This window comes from Lynx rufus, unplaced genomic scaffold (genome assembly GCF_022079265.1).
Source record: "Lynx rufus isolate CCGP_SWC_20201006 ecotype Redwood Valley unplaced genomic scaffold, mLynRuf1.p SCAF_1, whole genome shotgun sequence".
Lineage (NCBI taxonomy): Eukaryota > Metazoa > Chordata > Mammalia > Carnivora > Felidae > Lynx > Lynx rufus.
The window spans coordinates 174079994-174100838 of NW_025814823.1; the positions used below are offsets into that span (position 1 = coordinate 174079994).

At 52.0% G+C, this 20845-nt stretch overlaps 1 protein-coding gene across 1 annotated transcript; it reads left to right on the forward strand.

Moving 5' to 3' along the window:
• The first annotated feature begins 254 nt into the window (after positions 1–254).
• On the forward strand, positions 255–20804 carry CLTB (clathrin light chain B). Its single transcript, XM_047090847.1, has 5 exons — positions 255–619; positions 5906–5952; positions 14305–14422; positions 14663–14774; positions 20341–20804. Exons 1-5 carry the CDS (start codon positions 433–435, stop codon positions 20510–20512), a joined length of 636 nt encoding a protein of 211 aa, XP_046946803.1. The 5' UTR covers positions 255–432; the 3' UTR covers positions 20513–20804.
• The last annotated feature ends 41 nt before the right edge of the window (positions 20805–20845 follow it).

Sequence of the window (20845 nt, forward strand, 5' to 3'; positions counted from 1 at the left end):
TGCCCGGTCCGCTTGCCTCTAGACCGGCCGGGCGCTGTGCCTCGTCTTGGTGTCCCCGCAAAGAGCAATGCCAGCCGGGAGCGGGAGCGCTGCCGGGGCCTCCTGGCCCCTGGGGCTGCGCCACCGTCCTGCTGCCGCCCTCCTGTGGCCGCTGCGAGGCGACCTCCGGCCGCGCTGCGGGCCCCCTCCCACGGCCGGTGACATCACCGCATTCCCGTCCCGGCTCCTCCCGCCTGCAGCTGCAGTGACAGGCGAGCCGGGCCCGGTGGCGGAGAGGAAGTGCGGGGCCGCCGCGCCGCGCCGAGCCAGTCCCAGCCGAGGCCGGCTCCCGGGCGGCTCGGGTGACAGTGTCGCGGCCGCCGGGCGCAGCGCCGGGCACGCGCCGGGCAGAGCCGAGCGCCAGGCGGACGCTTCAGCAGAGACGCGGGGAAAATGGCTGATGACTTTGGCTTCTTCTCGTCGTCGGAGAGCGGGGCGCCCGAGGCGGCGGAGGAGGACCCGGCGGCTGCCTTCCTGGCCCAGCAGGAGAGTGAGATCGCGGGCATAGAGAATGACGAGGGCTTCGGGGCACCTGCCGGCAGCCATGCGGCCCTCTCCCAGCTGGGACCTGCGAGTGGGGGTGAGTCAGTACAGGGGCCTGGGAACTGGGGGCGCCTGGGGCTCGCACCCGGATACCTGGCCGCGCAGACCCGGCCTCGGGGCCCTGCGGTGGAGAGAAAAGGGCCTGCTGTGGCCAGCCAGGAGCAGGCCTAGGGCTGAGAGGGACCTGGTAGATATGGGGAGGAATCTTGTTGGATTCTGAGGCCCTGCCTGGCGTCTGTGGACCTGGTGGCTCCACGGACAGGAATTTGTCATGACATTTCATCCCAGGGCCAGCTCCACCACTGCCTGGCTCTGGAATCCAACATAACCTGGCCCTGAGAGTCCCTTCTGAACCTCCCCCCTTGGCTGGTTGTCCCAGACTCCCAGCTAAGCCCTGCAGGTGTGGGCAGAACCACAGACCTCCCAGCTCCTCAGTCCTAGCTCTTGCCTACAGCTGGCAAAAGCAGAGGACGCTCAGTGCACCAAGAACTCACAAACCTCTCCTGGGGACCACCTGCCATCCTGCAGCCACTGGGTTAGCCACTTTACTTACATTTAGTCTTTTCCTATGCATTATTAAACCCATTTCAGAGATGGCAAAACTGAGGCTCAAAAGGTACACTACTGAAACAACTAGTAAGTGGCAGTGAGGATTTAAACCTGTTTCTGTCAGACTCTAAGCCCCCTCCACCTGACCACACTGTCTTCCATATGCCTGGCTCTGAGTTAGACACCAAGGTAGGGGTAGGGGCACAAAGGGCTTCAGTCAGATGTGGTGCTAGCCTCCTGGGGGTTTCTAACTGTCTATTAATGGTTTTCCATGGTGGTCCAGGGCTACTGTGGTTAGCTTTAGAATCAGGGTCCAGGGTCTGGTCCCTTTGATAGCGTGTTTATCAATGATACTCCTGTTCTGGTTCTGGCTGGAAAGAACAGTTTCTTAAAATATTTAGCTAAAAAGTAGATACCTTCATGGGTGCCTCCAAAACAGCCTGTGCTTCTTGTTAATGTTTTCATTTTGGTTGGGGTTTATGGGCCTGTTGGAATTAGTGGTAGCTTACATAATTTAAAAAAAATGTTCCTTATCGTCATATTTGTTTTTATTCAACCTTTACGGAGTGCCTACTGTGTGCCAGGACCACTGGGGATATAGAAATGAATAGGACAGTTTCTGTGGATGTAGGAGCTTGAAGCATCTCAGTACCCCATTGATAAAAGAAATGAAACAAGCCTTTTGTAACATCTAAGAAACTGGAGGCCCAGAGAGCCTGAGTGTCTTGCCCAAAGTCTCACAGCCATGAGTGAAAGATCTGAGACTTGATCCTAACCCTCCCAACTTTGGGCCCCACACTCTTTCAAATGATGTGGCCATCACCCTAGGAGGTAATGGGATGGAGGGGTGGCTTTGTGACCCAACCAGGCCAAGAGTGGAGTCTTCTCAAACAGCAGCTCCTAGCACCTCATTATGGATGCTCACACATTCCAGGGAACTCCTAGGAAATGCCTGCCTATAGTCATGCACCAGTATTCATTAGTCCACACCTCCTCCTTGAAACCACCAGTTTTTTCAATCTGGCTTGGCCTGCGGGAGGCCCTGCTGAGAAGAGCTGTTATCAGAACCCTCTGAGAGAGAAGGGCAGGTAGAAACTAGGCTAAGGACAGCCAGAGGCGTCTGGGAGTTGAGCAGGTTGTGGCCTATCCCAGGACAGTGGGGCTCCAGGGGCTTACAGCCTGGATGAGAAGTTCCCTTTGTGGCAGGAGTGGGGTACAGGTTGACCCCAGACTGGAGGTAGCAGGGAGAAAAGCAGAGACATGGCCCTCTGAAGGCCTTCCAGACTCATACTTGCTGAAGCTGCAAATGTTCAGCTGCCCTCCTAAGTGGGACCTGAAGATCAGGGAGGTAATATGGGATGATGGCTCAGTAGGTGGCCAGACAGCATGGAGTTGATCTGACCTTCCTAGGCCTAGATGGTGCTGAGCAAGTAATCTTTCCTAACCAGCGATAGTGCCAGAAGCCAGGATAGGATGGAGAAAAAGTGCCTTGGCCTGTTGGGAGCTGGAGGAAGCTGGCTTCCGGAGCTGCCACCAATCAACACTTCTGTGGCTGTTCTCTTAGATGTTGCCACTGTGCTGACTGCCCTGCCGTTGGACTCCCTGTTACCCCTGGGGAAAGAGGTATCCGATATAGGCCTGTGCCTCAGCCACATTGAGCCTCTCCTCTGGGGCTGGATCTGTGGCCAGCCTGAGCAATGGACACTTTGTTTCCATTCATCAGCCTTGGGTAGGGCCCCAGAAGGTTTACATTTTCACACCCAGATTTCTGAGCCCTGGCCTGGCTCTGCCCCTGACTTGCCCAGTCAGTTCCTGGCAAGCCTGTTTCCCCTGCTGGGCCTCAGTAAGCTCCCAGGAATGTTCTGGACCCTGTCTGCCCTTGTTCCAAAAGGGGTCAGGAATCTGAGGGAAGCAACACCCACAGGGTTATCTGTGGGACTCATATCTGCTGCGCTTCTAGTCTGCAGGCCTCTGACTATGGACGTATGATTATAAATGTGCAATAATCAGAAAGCATTGTGGGAACAGATACTCAATTCTGTGTGTGGGTGTGTGTGGATTCTCGAAGAGCCTGAAATTTCATCTCCAGAGGAGCAGTCAAGGGACTGAGAAACTGAGGCAGAGACTTTTGAAAGGCCAAGGTAGGCACAAGGACTGTGGACCAGGGACCTGAGACTGGTGTGGCCAGAGTGGGGTGGGGCCTCCAGAAAGGCCAAGTGTACAGACTGACATAATCATGAATGTACCCTGATAGCATTAGGCCCTGGTAGAGGAGATGTCCCAGGAGAAGCCCCTTCACAGAAGGTGCTGCCACTAAAACTCCATCAGCTCCCTGCTGACTGAGGGATGAGGCCACCTATATAGGAGAAGCCCTAGCTGAATGGGTAGGAATGACAGCTGACATAGTTGGTCGGAAGCAATCACTGTTTGAAAATAGTCAATTATAATGTATATCAGCCAGGGATTTTTTCCATAAGATTAAGTATCCCTCCTTTCAGTCCCCAGGCTGAAATCACTGTGGTTCCTGCTTACAGCTCTATCTGGCTGGTAAAGGGGTACTTGTCTGTCTGTGGGAAGCTGGTGTGGCCTCCTGTGGCTCTTTGGCAGGAGGCATCACAGTTTCTGAGATGCCTTAGGCAGACCTTGCAGGTAGCAGTGGGCCCAAAAGAGCAATTCACCTTCCATTTAGCCGGCACTCGCTGCTCAACTGTTCACCCATTCTGTGCAGGAACCCTTAGGAGCTGAACACGATACAGAGACTGCCTTGAGAAGGGAGTGCATGACCCTTGGAAGGTCACAAATAACTGCATAAGAGTGTGGGGGGATGCTATACAATATTCTGCGATATCCCAGAGCTGGAACCTTCCATCAGTGTCTAGGGAAGTAGGGGAAGTGATAGAGGGCTTCCCAAAGGAGGTGACCTGTGAGCTGGGCCTTGGAGAATGGCTCCAGAGAGCATTCTTTAGAGAGAGAAGCAGGAAGAAAGTCATGGGGTGCAGACTGCTGTGTTTGGAGAAGGAGGAAACCAGAATAGGTTTTGTGAGAGGGACTGGTGGGAAGTGAGGCAGGGAAGTAAGTGGGCAGGGCCAGAGTGTAGAGGTTCTCACGTACTATGGTCTGAGGTTTGATGTACTCATTCAACAAATATTTATTGAGCCTCTAGTATGTGCCAGGCACGGTTTTATTTTATTTTATTTATTTTTATTTATTATTTTTTTTAGTGTTTATTTATTTTTGAGACAGAGACAGAACCTGAGCAGGGGAGGGGCAGAGAGAGAGGGAGACATAGATTCTGAAGCAAGCTTCAGACTCCGAGCTGTCAGTACAGAGTCCGATGCGGGGCTTGAACTCACAAACCCGCGAGATCATGACCTGAGCCGAAGTTGGACGCTTAACCGACCGAGTCACCCAGGCGCCCCGCCACGCACTGTGTTAGATGCTGGGCCCCAGCAGTGGACAAAACAAAGTCCCTGCCCTCACGAGGGTCCATTCAAGTGGAGAAGGTGCATAATAGGCACATGCACAAAAAAGCCTATCGGGCTGAGGGGTAAGTAGAGAAATACTGCAGGGGCAGGAGGGAGCGGTGCCAGAGGGGTAAATGTCCGGGGTGGTCAGGGAGGGCCTCTAATAAGACAACATTTGGGCAGAGGCTGAAGAGAGAGTAAGGGAACAGCCTGTGTGGCTATGGGTAGGAAGCCCTTCCAGGCAGAGGGAACAGTCCCAAAGGCAGGAGCAGGCCCTACGGGCCACTGCAGTTCATGAGAGGTGGATATTTTTCTGGTTTGTTTTTATTATATTTTTAATCAGAAGAGTGACATAGGTAAGTGTATGCTTTACAAAACATCAACCCTGGCAGATGGTTTGAAAGAGGGTTGGGAGAGTGTGACACTGGAGTCAGGGAGGCCTGTGAGTGGACAAAAGCCATCCATTCTTTTTCTGATATGTTTTATTCGTGTTTATTTAACACACGTCTCTGAACTCTTACTGTGCCCACCTCTGGAGAAGACAGTGGGGAGGAGAAAGGACACAAGTATGGCCCTCTAGGTGTTTGCCACTAACAGGGCAGATAGAGCAGACAGGGGGCAGAGGGCAGAGGGCAAATTTGAAGGTCACTGTTGCAGCAAAAGCCACAGGAATTTGTGACTAATCAGCTGTCAGGGAAAGGGACCAGGAGGAGTCATTGTTGAGGGCAAAAGAAAATCCTTTTGGGAGGAGCGGAAGGAGGAAAAATAGGCCAGGTGCTGCCTGGTGGGGGCTGCAGTTCCTGCTCTTCCAGGTGGAGCAGTTGCTCAAGGCATTGCAGGGACAGGCAGGGACGCGCTGGGCCCCTCTTCCTTAGCTCTCACAGACACCGCCCTGAGCCTACAGCACCTCTATCTCCTCACCAGGCACAGGCTCCACAGACAATCAGGCCATTCCTAGCCATGGCCGAGGGTGAAGTAATCTCAGGTAGGTGAGGGGCTATTACTGGCTGAGTGGCTCTTGGCAATCATAAGCCTCTCTGGGCCTCAGTTTGAGTATCTGTAAAATGGGTTGATAACATCATCACAAAGTTGTGGTGACAATCAAATGTGATAACGGCTGTGAGAAGGATTTGTGAACAGTCATGGATAGAGCCCAACTTATTTATGCATCCAGTATGTCTACGTGGGGAGGGGGTGTTAATACACACATGGGCATAGGCAGAGGATGGCTCAGGGAGCTAATGTAGAACCATTCTGTGCTTGCTTTAAGCTGAGCTATGAATAATGCCATTTCTTTGTTCTCTTTCTAGCTGGTTCTGAGGACATGGGGACCACCATCAATGGAGATGTGTTTCAGGTAAGCAAGATTCTGTGTTAGTCGTGGTAGGGACCAACAGCCTGGGTCTCAAAAACTTATGGCCCCATCATCAGAAGGATTAAGGCTGCAAGTTATTCTGGTCATTATGTCTGATGCATTGGGATGGGGAATATAGATGAGGGTTTTGACATGTTTTCTTTCTTTCTTTCTCCCTTCCTTCCTCCCTTCCTTCCTTCCTTCTTTCCTTCCTTCCTTCCTTCCTTCCTCCCTCCCTCCCTTCCTCCCTTTCCCCCTTCCCATTGTGTAGGGGAAGGGAGTGAAGAATAAGAACCACTAGAGACAGGGATTGATGGTGCATGGCCTCAGGTTGCCCATGGTGATGTCCATCAGGGAGAGAGAGATAAAGTGGCCCACAGTGGCACAGACGCACACTGGGCCCTGCACACATGTGTACCATGGATGGGAGGCTGAACTGACCATCTCTAACATGTCTGAGCATTTTAAGTGGGCAGATCTTTGATCCACTGATTCTACTTCTTAGAATTTTCCCTAAGGAGGGGTGCCTGGGTGGCTCAGTCAGTTAAGCATCTGACTTCGGCTCAGGTCATGATCTCACGGTCTGTGGGTTCGAGCCCCATGTCGGGCTCTGTGCTGACGGCTCAGACCCTGGAGCCTGTTTCAGATTCTGTGTCTCCCTGTCTCTCTGCCCCTCTCCTGCTCACACTCTGCCTCTCTCTCTCTCAAAAAATAAATAAACATTAAAAAAATTAAAAAAAAATTTCCCTAAGGAAAGAATTGGACAAGGACTCCCATACTCCCAGATGTTTGCACGATTATTTATTTTTTTAATGTTTATTTATTTTTTGAGAGAGAAAGACAGAGAACAGAGACAGAGACAGAGCATGAGCGAGGGAGGGGCAGAGAAGGAGGAAGACACAGAATCCAACACAGAGCCCGACATGGGGTTTGAACCCACGAACTGTGAGATCATGACCTGAGCCAAAGTCGGATGCTTAACTGACTGAGCTACCCAGGCGCCCCTGCAGGACTGTTTGTAAGAGCAGACAGACTATATGGTGAGCATAGCATAACATATACATAAGTTGAATTCCTAAATTGTACACTGAAACTAATGTAGCATTGTATGTCAACTACACTCAAATAAAAAGTTAAAAAAAAACAAAAAAACAAAAAAACAAACTGGAAACAACCTAAGTGTCCAGCATCAAAGGACTGAGTAGGTAAACTGGAAAACCGTGCTGTTGTTTAAAAGAGCAATCAGAGCTTTCTGTATTGACATGAAAAGAGGCCCACAATATATTAAGTAGAAAAGCCCATTGCAGAATAATATGCACAGTATGGTCCAGGTTTTTATTGTAGAAATCTGTTTGCACAGAATATCTGAAAGGATGTGTACCAACTGTTAACAATGCTTAACAGTGGTTAGCCCCAAGGTTGGGCGTGAGATAAGAAAAAGGCTTTCACTTTCACTGGATTGTTTTAAAATTCCTCATAGTAGTCTTATAACACACACACACACACACACACACACACCACCTTTTTCTGGTTAGACTGCCCTCTGTACTTGCCTACTGCCTCCCCTCATTTGTACACAAATCGGTTTAAGAGTCAGTAGACTGGGAGAACTTGGACCACAAATGGCATCCCCAGGACCCCCACAGTTTCAACAGTCCCTCCCCACCCATGCTTAGTTGAGGTAAAGTCTTTGCTGGATGAGGCTTAATTCTCACTGGCTGGGTCAAAGAGCCTTGACCCCTGGGGCTGCAGCTTCAGGATCTCCTGAGCCCCACCCTATTGAAGAGCTGGCCTCCCAAATCCTCAGTGGGGAATAAACAATACTTTCTTATGTAAGAGGGATGGGCTGGTACCTTACACAAGGAACCTAGCCAAGTCCCATTTCTGGAAAATTACTCAACTATCGGCGAGCTAGAAAAGTCAGGCTCTAGGACTTTAGGAATTTTGTGTCCCTTCCGGCCTGAGAGCTCCAAGTAAGCAGTATTTATTCCTGTACAGTTTGGTAGGTCATAGAGTTCAGGCGGCCCCTGTCCTGGGCACACTCAAAAGGACTTCACTTGACCCAAAAAGTCTGTGTCCTAAAGTGGACCTGGAGCTGGAGATATACTTAGGACCACAGAAATACTTAGAACACTATGAGCAAGATAATTTTCCCTTTCGGGGTGCCTAGGTGGCTCAGTCGGTTAAGCGTCTGACTTTGGCTCAGGTCATGATCTTGCGGTCCATGAGTTCGAGCCCCGCGACAGGCTCTGTGCTGACAGCTCAGAGCCTGGAGCCTGCTTCGGATTCTGTATCTCCCTCTCTCTCTGCCCCTCCCCCACTCACACTCTGTCTGTGTCTCTCCTTCAAAAATAAATAAACATTAAAAAATTTTTTTTTTTTAATAAAGAAATGCCAATGCTTAGGGGCACCTGGGTGGGTCATTCAGTTAAGTGTCTGACTTTGGCTCAGGTCATGATCTCACAGTTTGTGGGTTCGAGCCCTGCATTGGGCTCTGTGTTGACAGCTCAGAGCCTGGAGCCTGCTTCAGATTCTGTGTCTCCCTCTCACTCTGCCCCTCCCCCACTCATGCTCTGTCTCTCAAAAGTAAATAAACATTGAAAGAAAATTAAATTAAATAAAAAAAAAAGCTAATTTTCCCTTTCTATAGGTTAGGATCTTGAGGTCTTCTCCTTTCCTGGCCCCCCAGACTTACTTTCTATTCCCCATAGGGAACCCCGGGGCTCCTTCCCTGTCTCAATGGGAACTCTTATTCTCACTGCTAATAATCCAAGTGTGTTTATGTGTAAATCATTTCACTCCATGCCATTCTAGAACCATTACGGAGAGGGGAGGGGTCATGGATGAGATGAGTCACTCAGGAACCTAGTGGCAAAACTGTTCTCCTAGATCTCCTGCCCCTGATCTGGTGCCCTTTGTCCCACCCCCTTGTGCTGGAACTGGCTGGCTGCAGCCCCCGAATCTTAGGTAGAAAGCCCATGCAGACTTTTTTAGGATTGAGCTTAGACCAGGGTCTGGTTTGTGCTGTGGAAGGAGGACGGGGGGAAGCCTTGCTTGCACATGCCCAACACTGTCAAGTGTCCTTGGCAGAGCTTTCTTACTACATTTCTTATTCTTTCCTGGCAGCCTCCAGACCACAAGGGGGTCCAGCTATAAACCTGGTCTTCAAGGCGTAAGGATAAGTCTGCCCACACCTATTCCAGTTCCATCTAGCACCGCCAGGGACAGGATAGAAGGCCCCTGCAGGACTCCCCCCTCCTGCACAAACTCTCTCTCCCCCCACTCACTGCCATCATCCCCCTTTGAGCTACTTAGAGGAATCAACGGCTCAGCTTAGCTTAGCTTTAGATGGACAATCCCAAAGACGGATATGCTTCATCCTCCTGACTGTCTCCAGAGTCACAGCACATCCTCGGCCAGCCTGACCCGGGGAGGCTCTCATGGTGATGTCCAGCAAAGAGGTCTCTCAGGAGAGGGGTGCTGGCAACTGGACCAAGATAAGCCTGGCCCTGACTGTGGCTTCCTGCTTTTTTGGTCCTGGCCATTCCTGCCCCCTTCTCTGTTAAGCTTGGGGGTGCTCAGAGCATTCCTGCAGCCACTGGGGAGCCCACCTGAGCTGCCAGCCTGCAGCTGACCCGATTTCCTCTCTGGGACACTCAAGTGGTTAAAGAGGAGCCCTGCTGTGGCCCCCAACCTCGCTGCTCACTGGCAGGGGTTGGGAAAATAAGTCCACAGAGCAGCCAGAGAAGAGGAGCCAGTAAACGACTTCCCAGGACTCAGTGTGCTGGCAGCACTGTGGTGCTCTTCCTGGACATGGTGCAACATGGGCCGGCGTGCACAGGGCCTGCTAGGCCCCAGCAGTGAGCCACACAGCCCTGCTGGCCCCCACACATGCACATCCTCTCCAGGTTACAAGGGGCCCACGGCAGTTATCCCATGTGGGCCCTGCTTCACACTCCGAGTGGGATGTCGCCACTCCCATTCATTATCTATTTATATTTTTAAGAAAATTTATTTATTTTGAGAGAGAGTGTGTGTGTGCATGCGAGCAGAGGGGGGGCAGAGAAGGAAGGAGAGAGAGAGAATCCCAAACAGGCTCCACGCTGTCAATGCAGAGCCCAGTGCGGGGCTTGGACCCGTGAACCATGAGATCATGACCTGAGGCAAGATGGAGAGTCGGATGTTTAACCGACTGAGCCACCCAGGTGCCCTTCGGGGTGACGTTTGTAAAGGCAAATCAACCAGCTATTGTCCTCTTCAAAGAAGCTCGCTTGTAATGGAGGACAGAGACCCGGAGAGGAGTGATGCTAGTGCAGGATGGTAAGGCTCAGATACAGGGGTGGTATGAAGAGCTAGGAATCCAAGGGGCACCTGGGTGGCTCAGTCGGTTAAGCGTCTGACTTTGGTTCAGATCATGATCTCAAGGTTCCTGAGTTCGGGCCTCCATCAGGCTCTGTGCTGACAGCTCGGAGCCTGGAGCTCGCTTCGGATTCTGTGTCTCCCTCTCTCTCTGCCCCTCTCCTGCTCACTCTCTGTCTCTGTCTCTCTCTCAAAAAATAAATAATTTTTAAAAATTTAAAAAAAAAGCGAGGAATTTGAGTTCTTAACAGTGTGTCAGGCATCACCCAAGAGCTTTACATGTAAGCTCATTTCATCCTCCCGACACCCCATGATGTAGGTTCTGTCATTATTCCCATTTTACAGACCAAGAGGAGGACGCACCGAGAAGTGTAATAGCTTGCTCTAGTTAGACAGCTGGGAAGAGCTGGGACTTGAACCAGGCCAGGTGCTGCACTGAATCAGGGAGTACAATAGGGAGGGGATGCTGGAAGTGGGTTTCCAGGCTGCCCGGGGGCATGTGGTGGTCTTGGCTGATAGGAAAGTGTGTGCAAAGTACAGAGGGTGAGGCAGTCTGTGTGGGCCTTGCCCAGAGCCTGGGCCTGCTGCAGAGAGGTGTGTGGGTGTGAGAGAGATGGGGGATGGGCCGGGGGGGGGGTCACTTGGAGGAGTGGGCATAGTCTCTAATCTTGGGCAAGTAGACTTATCTGAGAGACCGAGTAAGCGTGTCACAAATCACGTGACACAGAAGTGACTTTGGTCCCTGCTGCTACGTGGCCAGTAAGTTCACATCCAGGAATTCAGTTGGAATCTCAGCTCCACCAGTTCCCAGCTGGGTGACCCTGGGACTCTAGAGCTAGAATTTCTCTACCTGTAAAACACCGATCATAAAATCCGTCGTGTAGTGTTGTAAAGAACTGTTTAATTGTGATTCTCTGTAAGTTTTAAAGCACTATAACCTGGGAATCTTAATTTTAGGGCAGGTTTTATGGAGATGGTGGGCCTGAAGGACACCAGTGTTACACAATTCCTGCTCAAGAGACCCTTCTCCAGCCCACACACCCCACCCTTTCTCCTCCCATGCCTGGCAGCATCAATGTACCCAGAGTTTCCCAAAGGCACTGGCCCCACAAGGTCCTTAACGCTGTTGGCTCTGGTCTGAAATGACCTTTCCATGTCTCTTCCCATCCTGCTATACCCCCAGGCTAAAATGGCTGTGTCCTCTCTTGACCCCTCTCTTTATCTGACCTGTGTTATAGTGCATAGCCCAGCCATGGTCCTCATTTGTGAGGGACTCTCCATGCCAGACTCCCTAAGGGAATGGGTTGTCTTATTCATCCCTGTCCCCAAGCCCAAGCATATGATAATTCATTCAATGAATGTTCTAGAAATCCTGCAGCGGGCCTTCCCTGTTTTAGGTACTCTACCGAGGTAGGCTTGGGACTCACTTACTTGATTGGGGCAGGTGGGAGACAGATTGTAAACACGTAAACAAACAAGTCATTTCAGATAGCAAGTAGTGCCATGAGGACAATGAAACCCGGCACCTGAATAAACACATATACACAAAAGTAACTGCAGTTGTCTGCAGATGGGACATTCTAGAAGATTGGGCAGGAGGCCTGGCGGCCTGGCCTCAGGACAGTCTTGTTCCAAAGGGGGCAGGGTGGGGCTCACTCAGCATTAGTGATCAACTTGTGTTCTCCAGATTAGGGCCCTTGGGTGTGGTGAGAGACTGTCTAAATTGAAGTGTAATGCTGTGCTGGAAAGAGGAATAGGGCAGTGTTCCAACTGTCCCACCCAAGGCTGGGCCTGAGCCCAGGGAGGTGCCAGGCTACATACCCTGCTCTGGGCCTGCCCTTCCCTCTCCCCCCAGACAGCTGGAGACTGCAGCCCTCCTGTTCCCCACTGTGTGCTCCTTCACCCTGGCTGCCCACACCCCTTTGGGCAAGCGTTTACCCAGCACTTCCTCTGATCTGGGCACATCAGGCTCCAGGGATATTTATCCATGCAGCCACTGCTTATTGAGCACTGATGTGTGCCAAGGACAGTGGGGAGCACTCCTGGACAGAGGGCGCCCCAGACACTGTCTTGTGGGGAGAAGACATTAAACACCAAAGTTCCTGACAGTTTTGATGAGTGCTTGAAGGAAGAGCACAGGGAGTGATGGAAGGATGGAACAGGGAACCAGAGGCTATAAATAAGGTCCAGCTTTGCCCACCAGGACCTCCTGGTTCAGTGGGGAGACTCTTGTGCAGAAGGTGAAGGCCGTGATAGAGCACAGAGAAGAAGGGGTGTGAAATCTGCCAAGGGGGTGGATATCCCAGAGCTGGTGACTTCAGAGCTGGAAAGTTGTGGGATGGAACAAGATTTCATCAGCTGGAGAAGGGAGGGGAGACAATTGCAGCTAAAGCAGGAGACAGAGGCGGGGCTGCAGGAGTGTGTGGGGTGTGTGAAGACTGGAATGTGTAGGACCAGCAGAGTGCCAGAGGAGGAGGCAGGAGATGGGGCTGGACTGGAAAAGGTTTCTGGCTTTGCGAGACCAGAGGGGAACCACATCCTTGCTGGGCTGAGTTCTCAGCCCCAGCACTTGGGAGTCCCTAGCTCGGGCAGGCAGCACAGGGAAGTGGGCAGAGCTCTGGCCTGGGAGTCAGAAGCCTGGATGCCTGCCACTACAGCATGCCATCTTTCCTGGCCTCAATTTCCTCCCCTATAAAATGAGAATGAATAATTATGATAATTATGATAATTCTACCATTCATTGAGCCATCACCCCATGCCAGGCACTCTTCTTCTTCTTCTTCTTCTTCTTCTTTTTTTTTAAGTTTATTTATTTATTTTGAGAGAGACAGAGAGAGTGCAAGTGAGGGAGGGGCAGAGAGAGAAGAAGAGCGGGGGAATCCCAAGCAGGCTCGGCACAGTCACTGCGCAGAGCCCAATGCAGGGCTCGAACTCACAAAACCATGAGATCATTACCTGAACTGAGATCAAGAGTCAGGCACTCAACTGACTGAGCCACCCAGGCGCTCCCAGGCACTCTTCTAAATGTCTTACAAATACTGTCACGCCAAATGCTCACAACAGCTCTTAGAAGTAGTTTTATTATTATTCTCATTTTCAGATGAAAAAACAGGCCCAGCAAGGCTTATACCACTGTGCAGTCTTAGCCATGGCCATCCTGCCTATCTCAGCGCTGCCTGTTCACTTAGCAGATGCTAATTGAGTATCTTCTGTGTGTCAGGCACTGTGCTGGGCACAGAGGACAGGGTGATGAGCAGGCTAGGCAAGGATCCTACTGTCACAAAGGTGACATTCTGATGGAGAAGGCAGACAATGGACAAGCAAACATAAAGTGAGATTTTTTTCAGACTGTGTAAGTGCTAGTGGGTGAATAAGATTGTAATAGAGAGAGACTTTAATAATAGTAACACAAGGGACTCACTGTGCCAAGAAGTGTTCAAAATCTTTTCCATTTTTTAATATATATTCTTAAAATATTTACTGATTTGAGAGAGAGAGAAAGAGAGGACAAACGCAGGGGAGGGGCAGAAAGAGAGGGAGAGAGAGAATCCCAAGCAGGCTCCACACTGTTTTCTTAGAGCCTGATGCAGGGCTTGATCTCACGAACCATGAGATCATGACCTGAGCCGAAATCAAGAGTTGGACACTCAACCGATTGAGCCACCTAGGTTCCTCCGAATCCTTTACATGTTAAAACTGATTTCAACCTTACATCAGTGTTAAGGTGGATAGTCTTACTGAGCCTGCTTCATGATGAGGAAAGTGAGGCACAGGGAGGCTGAGTAACTTTCCCAGGGTCCCCCAGTGGGAAGATTGCTGGCAAAGGGCACAGCAAGTATAGAGGCAGGGTCTGGTCATAGTCACCAGAGGCAGCAGGTGGGAGATTGTTGGGGACTGCTGGGAAATCCAGATGCAGGGGGTGTCTTGGCAGTCAGGCAGCAGAGACAAAGGGGCAGGTGCACGAGCTGTGCACGCTGCTGTGTATTTGTGCCCTAGGAGGCTAACGGTCCAGCAGACGGCTATGCGGCGATTGCCCAGGCTGACAGATTGACTCAGGAACCTGAGAGCATCCGCAAGTGGAGAGAGGAGCAGAGGAAACGGCTGCAGGAGCTGGGTAAGGGCCAGGCTGAGGTTCGGAGCAGCTCCAGCTGGGTTGACTGTTTGGGATACGGTGGGGGGTGGGGAATCCTTAGGATAGAGGACCCCCGTCCCCCTGCACTGCCTTAATATGGGTATTGGGTGAGGTTGGGCCCTGAGGCTGCCTGCCAAGGGCCAAGGGGAGAAGCAGCCAGGGCAGCTGTGCTCTCACATTCTTACAAGAAAGCTGCCACTTATTCTCCTGTTGGGATCGCAGATGCTGCCTCCAAGGTGACAGAACAGGAGTGGCGGGAGAAAGCCAAAAAGGACCTGGAGGAGTGGAACCAGCGCCAGAGTGAACAAGTCGAGAAGAACAAGATCAACAACCGGTGAGAGGAGCTATGGGGACATGAGGGCAGCTATAGAAATTTGAGGAGGCCGTGGGGATCGGAGGGGACTATAGAGACATGAGGGGACTGTGGGGACATAAGGGGGCTGTGGGGACATGAGGGGACTATGGGGACATGAAGGGATTGTGGGGACATGAGGGGACTGTGGAGACATGAAGGGACTGTGGGGACACGGGTCTGTGAGGACATGAGGGGACTATGGGTACATGAGGGGACTGTGGGGAGATGAGGGGGCTGTGGGGAGACGAGGGGGCTGTGGGGACACGAGGGGACTGTGGGGACACGAGGGGACTGTGGGGACATGCGGGGACCGTGGGGACACGAGGGGACTGTGGGGACATGCGGGGACCGTGGGGACACAAGGGGACCGTGGGTACACAAGGGGGCTGTGGGGACACAAGGGGACTATGGGGACATGCAGGGACCGTGGGGACACAAGGGGACCGTGGGGACACGAGGGGACTGTGGGGACATGCGGGGACCGTGGGGACACGAGGGGACTGTGGGGACATGCAGGGACTGTGGGGACACAAGGGGACCGTGGGTACACGAGGGGGCCGTGGGGACACAAGGGGACTGTGGGGACATGCAGGGACCGTGGGGACACAAGGGGACCGTGGGTATATGGGGGCTGTGGGGACATGAGGGGGCTGTGAGGACACAAGGGGACTGTGGGAACACGAGGGGACTGTGGGGACATGAGGGTGCTATGGGGACATGAGGGGGCTGTGAGGACCTGAGGGGACTGTGGGGACATGAGGGGGCTGTGGGGACACAAGGGGGTTGTGAGGACACGAGGGGGCTGTGGGGACATGAGAGGATTTATGGAGACAGGGGGGCTATGGGGACATGAAGCCAGCCACAGGGACAGTGAGACAAGTTATGGGATGGGAACTGTCTTGAGGATGGCGATTTAGTGGCAAGAACATAGAGGAAGCAGAAGCAGAACCCCTCAGGGCTGCTTCCTCAGCTGCCTGTGGAGTTCAGAGTCCTTCAGAGGTGGTACACTGTTGAACTGTCATCTTACCACAACAGAGAGAAGCAAGTTCTGCAGTCAGCAGAAGAGGTCCCAGGACCCTGGCATGGGAGCCAGACTGTCCAGGGCCCAGCAGTTAGCGTCACAGGGAGCACAGGCCTGGCTGGGAGTGAAGAACCAACCTGGGTAGAGGATTTTACTGCCTGTAGAAATGGCAACACTTCAACCCAGAGAGGCTAAAGAATAAAAGGAAGTTAGTGGCTTGTGTAACTGAAAAGGCTGGGGTGGGACTCCAGGTACACTAGGCTCAGGGGCTCAGACAAAGTGGACTGGTGCTCACTTTTACTGTCTCTCCATGCGGCATTCCTCTCTTGTCCTGGGATGGGGCAGAAAGATGGCCACCAGAAGCTCCAGGCTTCTGCCATTCTCTTGGCAACTTCAGTGAAAATAGCATCTTGCTCCCAATAGCTCAGCTGAAATCCTGAACCTGACCCTCATTGGTTTGGTGTAGGTCCTGTGCCCATTCCAGGACCAGTGACCGTGCCGGGGGAGGGACCCTGATAGTCCAGCGATAGTGTGCATGGGGTCAGTCTCACCCAAACCACAGGGACTGAAGTGGGGCCAGCCTGATCCTGCAAAAGACAATCAGGGGCCCTTCCTGGAAGGGGCGGATGGATGCTGGGCAGGCAGGCAGTGGATGCCCACCAGAGAGCACCTGCATGGACATGGTCTCAGACCACTTCTGAGACTCTGGCCAGCAGCTCTGCCTTTGAGGCTGTGTCCTTCAAGGTACTTGGCCTGCCCAGAAAGGAAAGGCTGGCTCTGGGAAGCTGCCGCACTTCTGTTCAAGAAGCTGCTGCATGCCAGGCTCTGGGTTGGGCCCTGGGGAAACAGAGCTGAGGACCCTGTCGGTATCCTGGAAGAGCTCAGAGGAGACAAGCACACATGTGCAGGTGAACTCAACAGTAGAGCTCTCTGCAAGAAGGCCATGGAAGCAAGGGCTGTGGGTGGAGGAGAGACCTCTGTGTCTGAGGACCTGGGCTTGGGAGGATGACTAGAAGTTCATTAGGGAAAAGAGGGCAGCGTTGGGGGAGGGTATTCTAGATCAGGGAACAGCATAGTATGAAAGAAAGGATGTTGTGTCTCAGGCACCGGGGAGTCAGGGTGTGGTAGGAGGGAAGACAGGAAGGAGGGGTCACGGGTGGAGGGCCTCCAATAACAGGGCTGGATAGACGGGGTGGTGAGGAGCCACCGAAGATTTGTGAACAGGACAAGTAATACGATTGGCGCAGTTTTAGAAGAGGCACTCAGGCCTCTCTCCCTGCTCTCCTCTCCGGGTTGTGGATAGTTGCCAAGCGTTACAGAACTGTGCTTCCTAACACGCTCCAACTGGAGGTACTAACGCTGTCTCCCTTTCTCTTTAACCCTCTGCCTGTCTGTCTTGCCATCTGTCTTCCCCCACCTAACCCTTCTCTCTCAAGGATCGCTGACAAAGCATTCTACCAGCAGCCAGATGCTGATATCATCGGCTATGTGTACGTGTCTTCTTTGCTCCTCTGTCAGGGACCGGGAGAGGGCGAGGGACCCCTTGTGGGGCTGGCACGGTTTCTTGAGTCTCCTGCTTGTGGGGTATAAATGAGGTGGGGGTGGCAATGACCAGAGCAGGTGGCACTCCAGGGCTAGTGCAGGCACAGACCTTCTCCTCTATCCCTGCGGCAAATGTTTATTGAGTATCTATTCTGCCTGGAGGCAGCTTTGCTAAATCTGAGCAGAGAAAGAATGCACGGTCCATCCCAGGGGGGGACAGGCAAATGGTGGGAGGGGCAAATGCAAACAGTCAAACTCCCTCCCTCTGAGAGGCCTCTTAGGGCTGGGAGGCCTCTTAGGGCTGGGAGGTGGGGTGGAGTCTTCTGTTGAACCAAACATGGACTGTCAGAAGCATAAAGAAGAGATGCTCCCAGGAACACTCCCATTCTCTCCTCCTGCCCCCAAGTGCACTGCTCCTCCTCAAAACTTCGGCCCAAGTTTGGCGACAAGACCCTGCCTAGACCACCCAGGGCCCCTCTCACATGTTCCCCTTTGGAGTCTAGTTAGGACTGTGATTAATCTAGACCTGAGATGGCAGAGGCTTCCTCTCATGTCACCCCCAAATGATTGGTAGTGACAGCCTGGAAGATGTATTGGGGATGTTGAAGCTGAAGGAGAAGCAGTGATGAATGTGTGATGTCTGCCACGTGCGTGTGTGCCAGTATTTGCTGTTCCTCACTCTGGGTTCACCCTCGGCAGGCCTCTGATGCTGTCTGGGCTAACACTTCTCTCACAGAGCACAGGACCCACCTGAGAAACAACCTGTTTTTCAGCCAGTTTTTACTGGGACTCGCCCAGTGCCAGTCTCTGTTCGAACAGGAATAAGGCACAGCCTGTCCCCCCAAGTTGCTCATGGTCAGGAGGGTATTGTCATAAGGGCGGTATGGAAGGGCACACTGAGCTCCAGGAGCCACTGTCTGCTGGGGGAGCGGCTTCAGAGATGCGGGACCTTCAGTATGAGAAGGAAGGGATGTGCTAGAAGAGGACAAGGGCAGCCTCCATGAGTGGAGTGCTGGGGCTGTGGGGATGGATGGGTGGGAGCTGAGGATGGGAGGTCAGCTTGGGGCTAGTTGCAAAATGCCTGTTGTGCCAGATGTATAAGCTGGGACTTGATCCTAAAAGCAGGATCCACAGGTTTCAAAGAGAAGAGTGGGATGACAGGGGCATGGGTGCTGGGGAATATATGACAAGTGGTTGAGCGTTCTTTTTGCGCTTGAGGAAATAGCGCCCAGGGGGCTCCTGAAGAGAGGAAGAGTCTAGATCAGTGTTTCTCAGACTTTTCTGTGCCTGTGAATCACTGAGGGATCTGTTGGAGAGAGATTCCAATTCAGTAGGACTGAGGTGAGGCCATAATTCTGCATTTCTAACAAGCCCCATGGTGATGCCAATGCTGCTGGACCATGCACCACACTTTGAACAGCAAGGTTAGAGGAGAGCCTCTTGACCTAGAAGGGACAGCTCCTAAGACAGCACGCCTCAGCCCCACTGGTCATCCAACCTCATATAGCCTTTTTCCAAGCCTGCACACACTCACCACTTTGTTAGATTCTCAGGCCAGTGAGACAGATCAGCAAGGTGGAGACTGATTCTCACTTTATAGGTAAGGAAATGAGTACATGGAAGGAAAGGAAGATCACTAGGGAGGGGCCACGTCACCTAATCCAGGGCCAGCTCATTCTTGGCACAGCCTGTAGGCATCACCTAAGAGCTCCCTGCCTGACATGTGCAGAACTGATCCTGCTTGAGATACAGAAGGGGCCATGAGAGGAATGGGGATTTCCAGGGACCCTTGCTGGCCAAATAAGACATAGACCCAGCCCTCTCCACTGGAGATCAGTTATTGTCCTTTTCTTAGATTCCCACATTTGGGTTTTGTCCACTGCACTGTATTTACTGTACTTTGTTTCTCCACTGTTCCTTAATCAGTGGCTTCTAGAACTGTCCACCAGAACTTCTGATGAAGAAACCACCAGTTTTCATCCTAACTTGATTCCAACCAAAAGCAAAGACTCCAATGGAGTATTCCCCAGGCTGTGGTTCCATGGAGATAAGTCATTCTGGGCTAAAAAGAGCTCTGTAGTCAAATATGCTTGGAATGTGGTAGATTCTATCTGCATCTTATACTCCACCTTAGAGGTTCAGGATAAACATCAGTACATTCAAGGCTTTGAAAGTCTCACTTTTAAGATCCTCTTTAACTAAATTTTCTATGTGTATTTGACCAGAATGCTTTTCTGGGGGAATACTTATTGGGTCCATAGAACATAGAGGCAATGCTGAACCAGTTAGTAAGGTGGTTAGTCAATGTCCTACCTCTGTCAAGGTTTTGGAAATGTTTAAAATAGCTGAGGTACTACACTAGTGCCTCCAAGGTTCTTTAGTTGTTGGGATTCCCAACAACTTTTATTTTATTTTATTTTATTTTATTTTATTTTATTTTATTATTTTATTTTATTTTGAGAGAGAATGAGTGAGTAGGGGAGAGGCAGAGAGGCAGGGAGAGAAAGAATCCCAAGCAGTCTCCGCACTGTCAGCACAAAGCCTGATGCAGGGCTCCAACTCACGAACCGGGAGATCATGACCTGAGCTGAAATCAAGAGTCAGACGCTTAACTGACTGAGCCACTCCGGCGCCCCAGTTGGGAACTCTTGCTGAGGACGTGAGGCACTCACGTGCCTGAATGAAAAGAAGCTACACTCAGACCTGAATGAAAAGAAGCTACAAGCCACGAGCAAGTATAGGGGAAAGCATTCCAGGAAGAGGTGACAGCCAAGTACAAAGGCCCTGAGGCAGGACCAAAGTAGGCTTCCTTTGATGCCAAGGCTGTTTCTGGGGACCTGAGGGCATAGGACACAGGGCTAACTCTGGACAGAGGACCCAAGAGTAGGCTGGGCAAAGCAGCTTACTCAATGGGAGCAGAGCATCACTGATTCAGGGGAAAGACAGACAGCAATGAAATCTCTGTCTTTTCTCCACCTGCAGGGCATCTGAGGAGGCTTTTGTGAAGGAATCCAAGGAGGAGACCCCAGGCACAGAATGGGAGAAGGTGGCTCAGCTGTGTGATTTCAACCCCAAGAGCAGCAAGCAGTGCAAAGACGTGTCCCGCCTGCGCTCAGTGCTCATGTCCCTGAAGCAGACGCCGCTGTCCCGCTAGGTGCCTGTTACAAGCATGGCCACAAAGCATGGGCTGGGCCTGGGCACAGGAGGAGCAGCTGCTTCAGCCAGGGGGGGCAGCACCTCCAGCAGCTGCTACACACAGCCTATTCCGTTCCTCCCCATCTCCCGGGGCTGGGAAGGGAACCCTCACCCCTCTCACCCCATTTCCTCCTAGCCCTGTGGCCCAGCCCTTCACACCTCCTCTCAGTCCACAAAATTGTGACTGTCCCTCCTGACGTATTTTTTTTTTCTTGGCTTAAAGGGTGTGTTGTTAACTCTTTTTACACTTATTTATTATCATTCTCATTTCTCCGGAAGCCATAACTGGTGT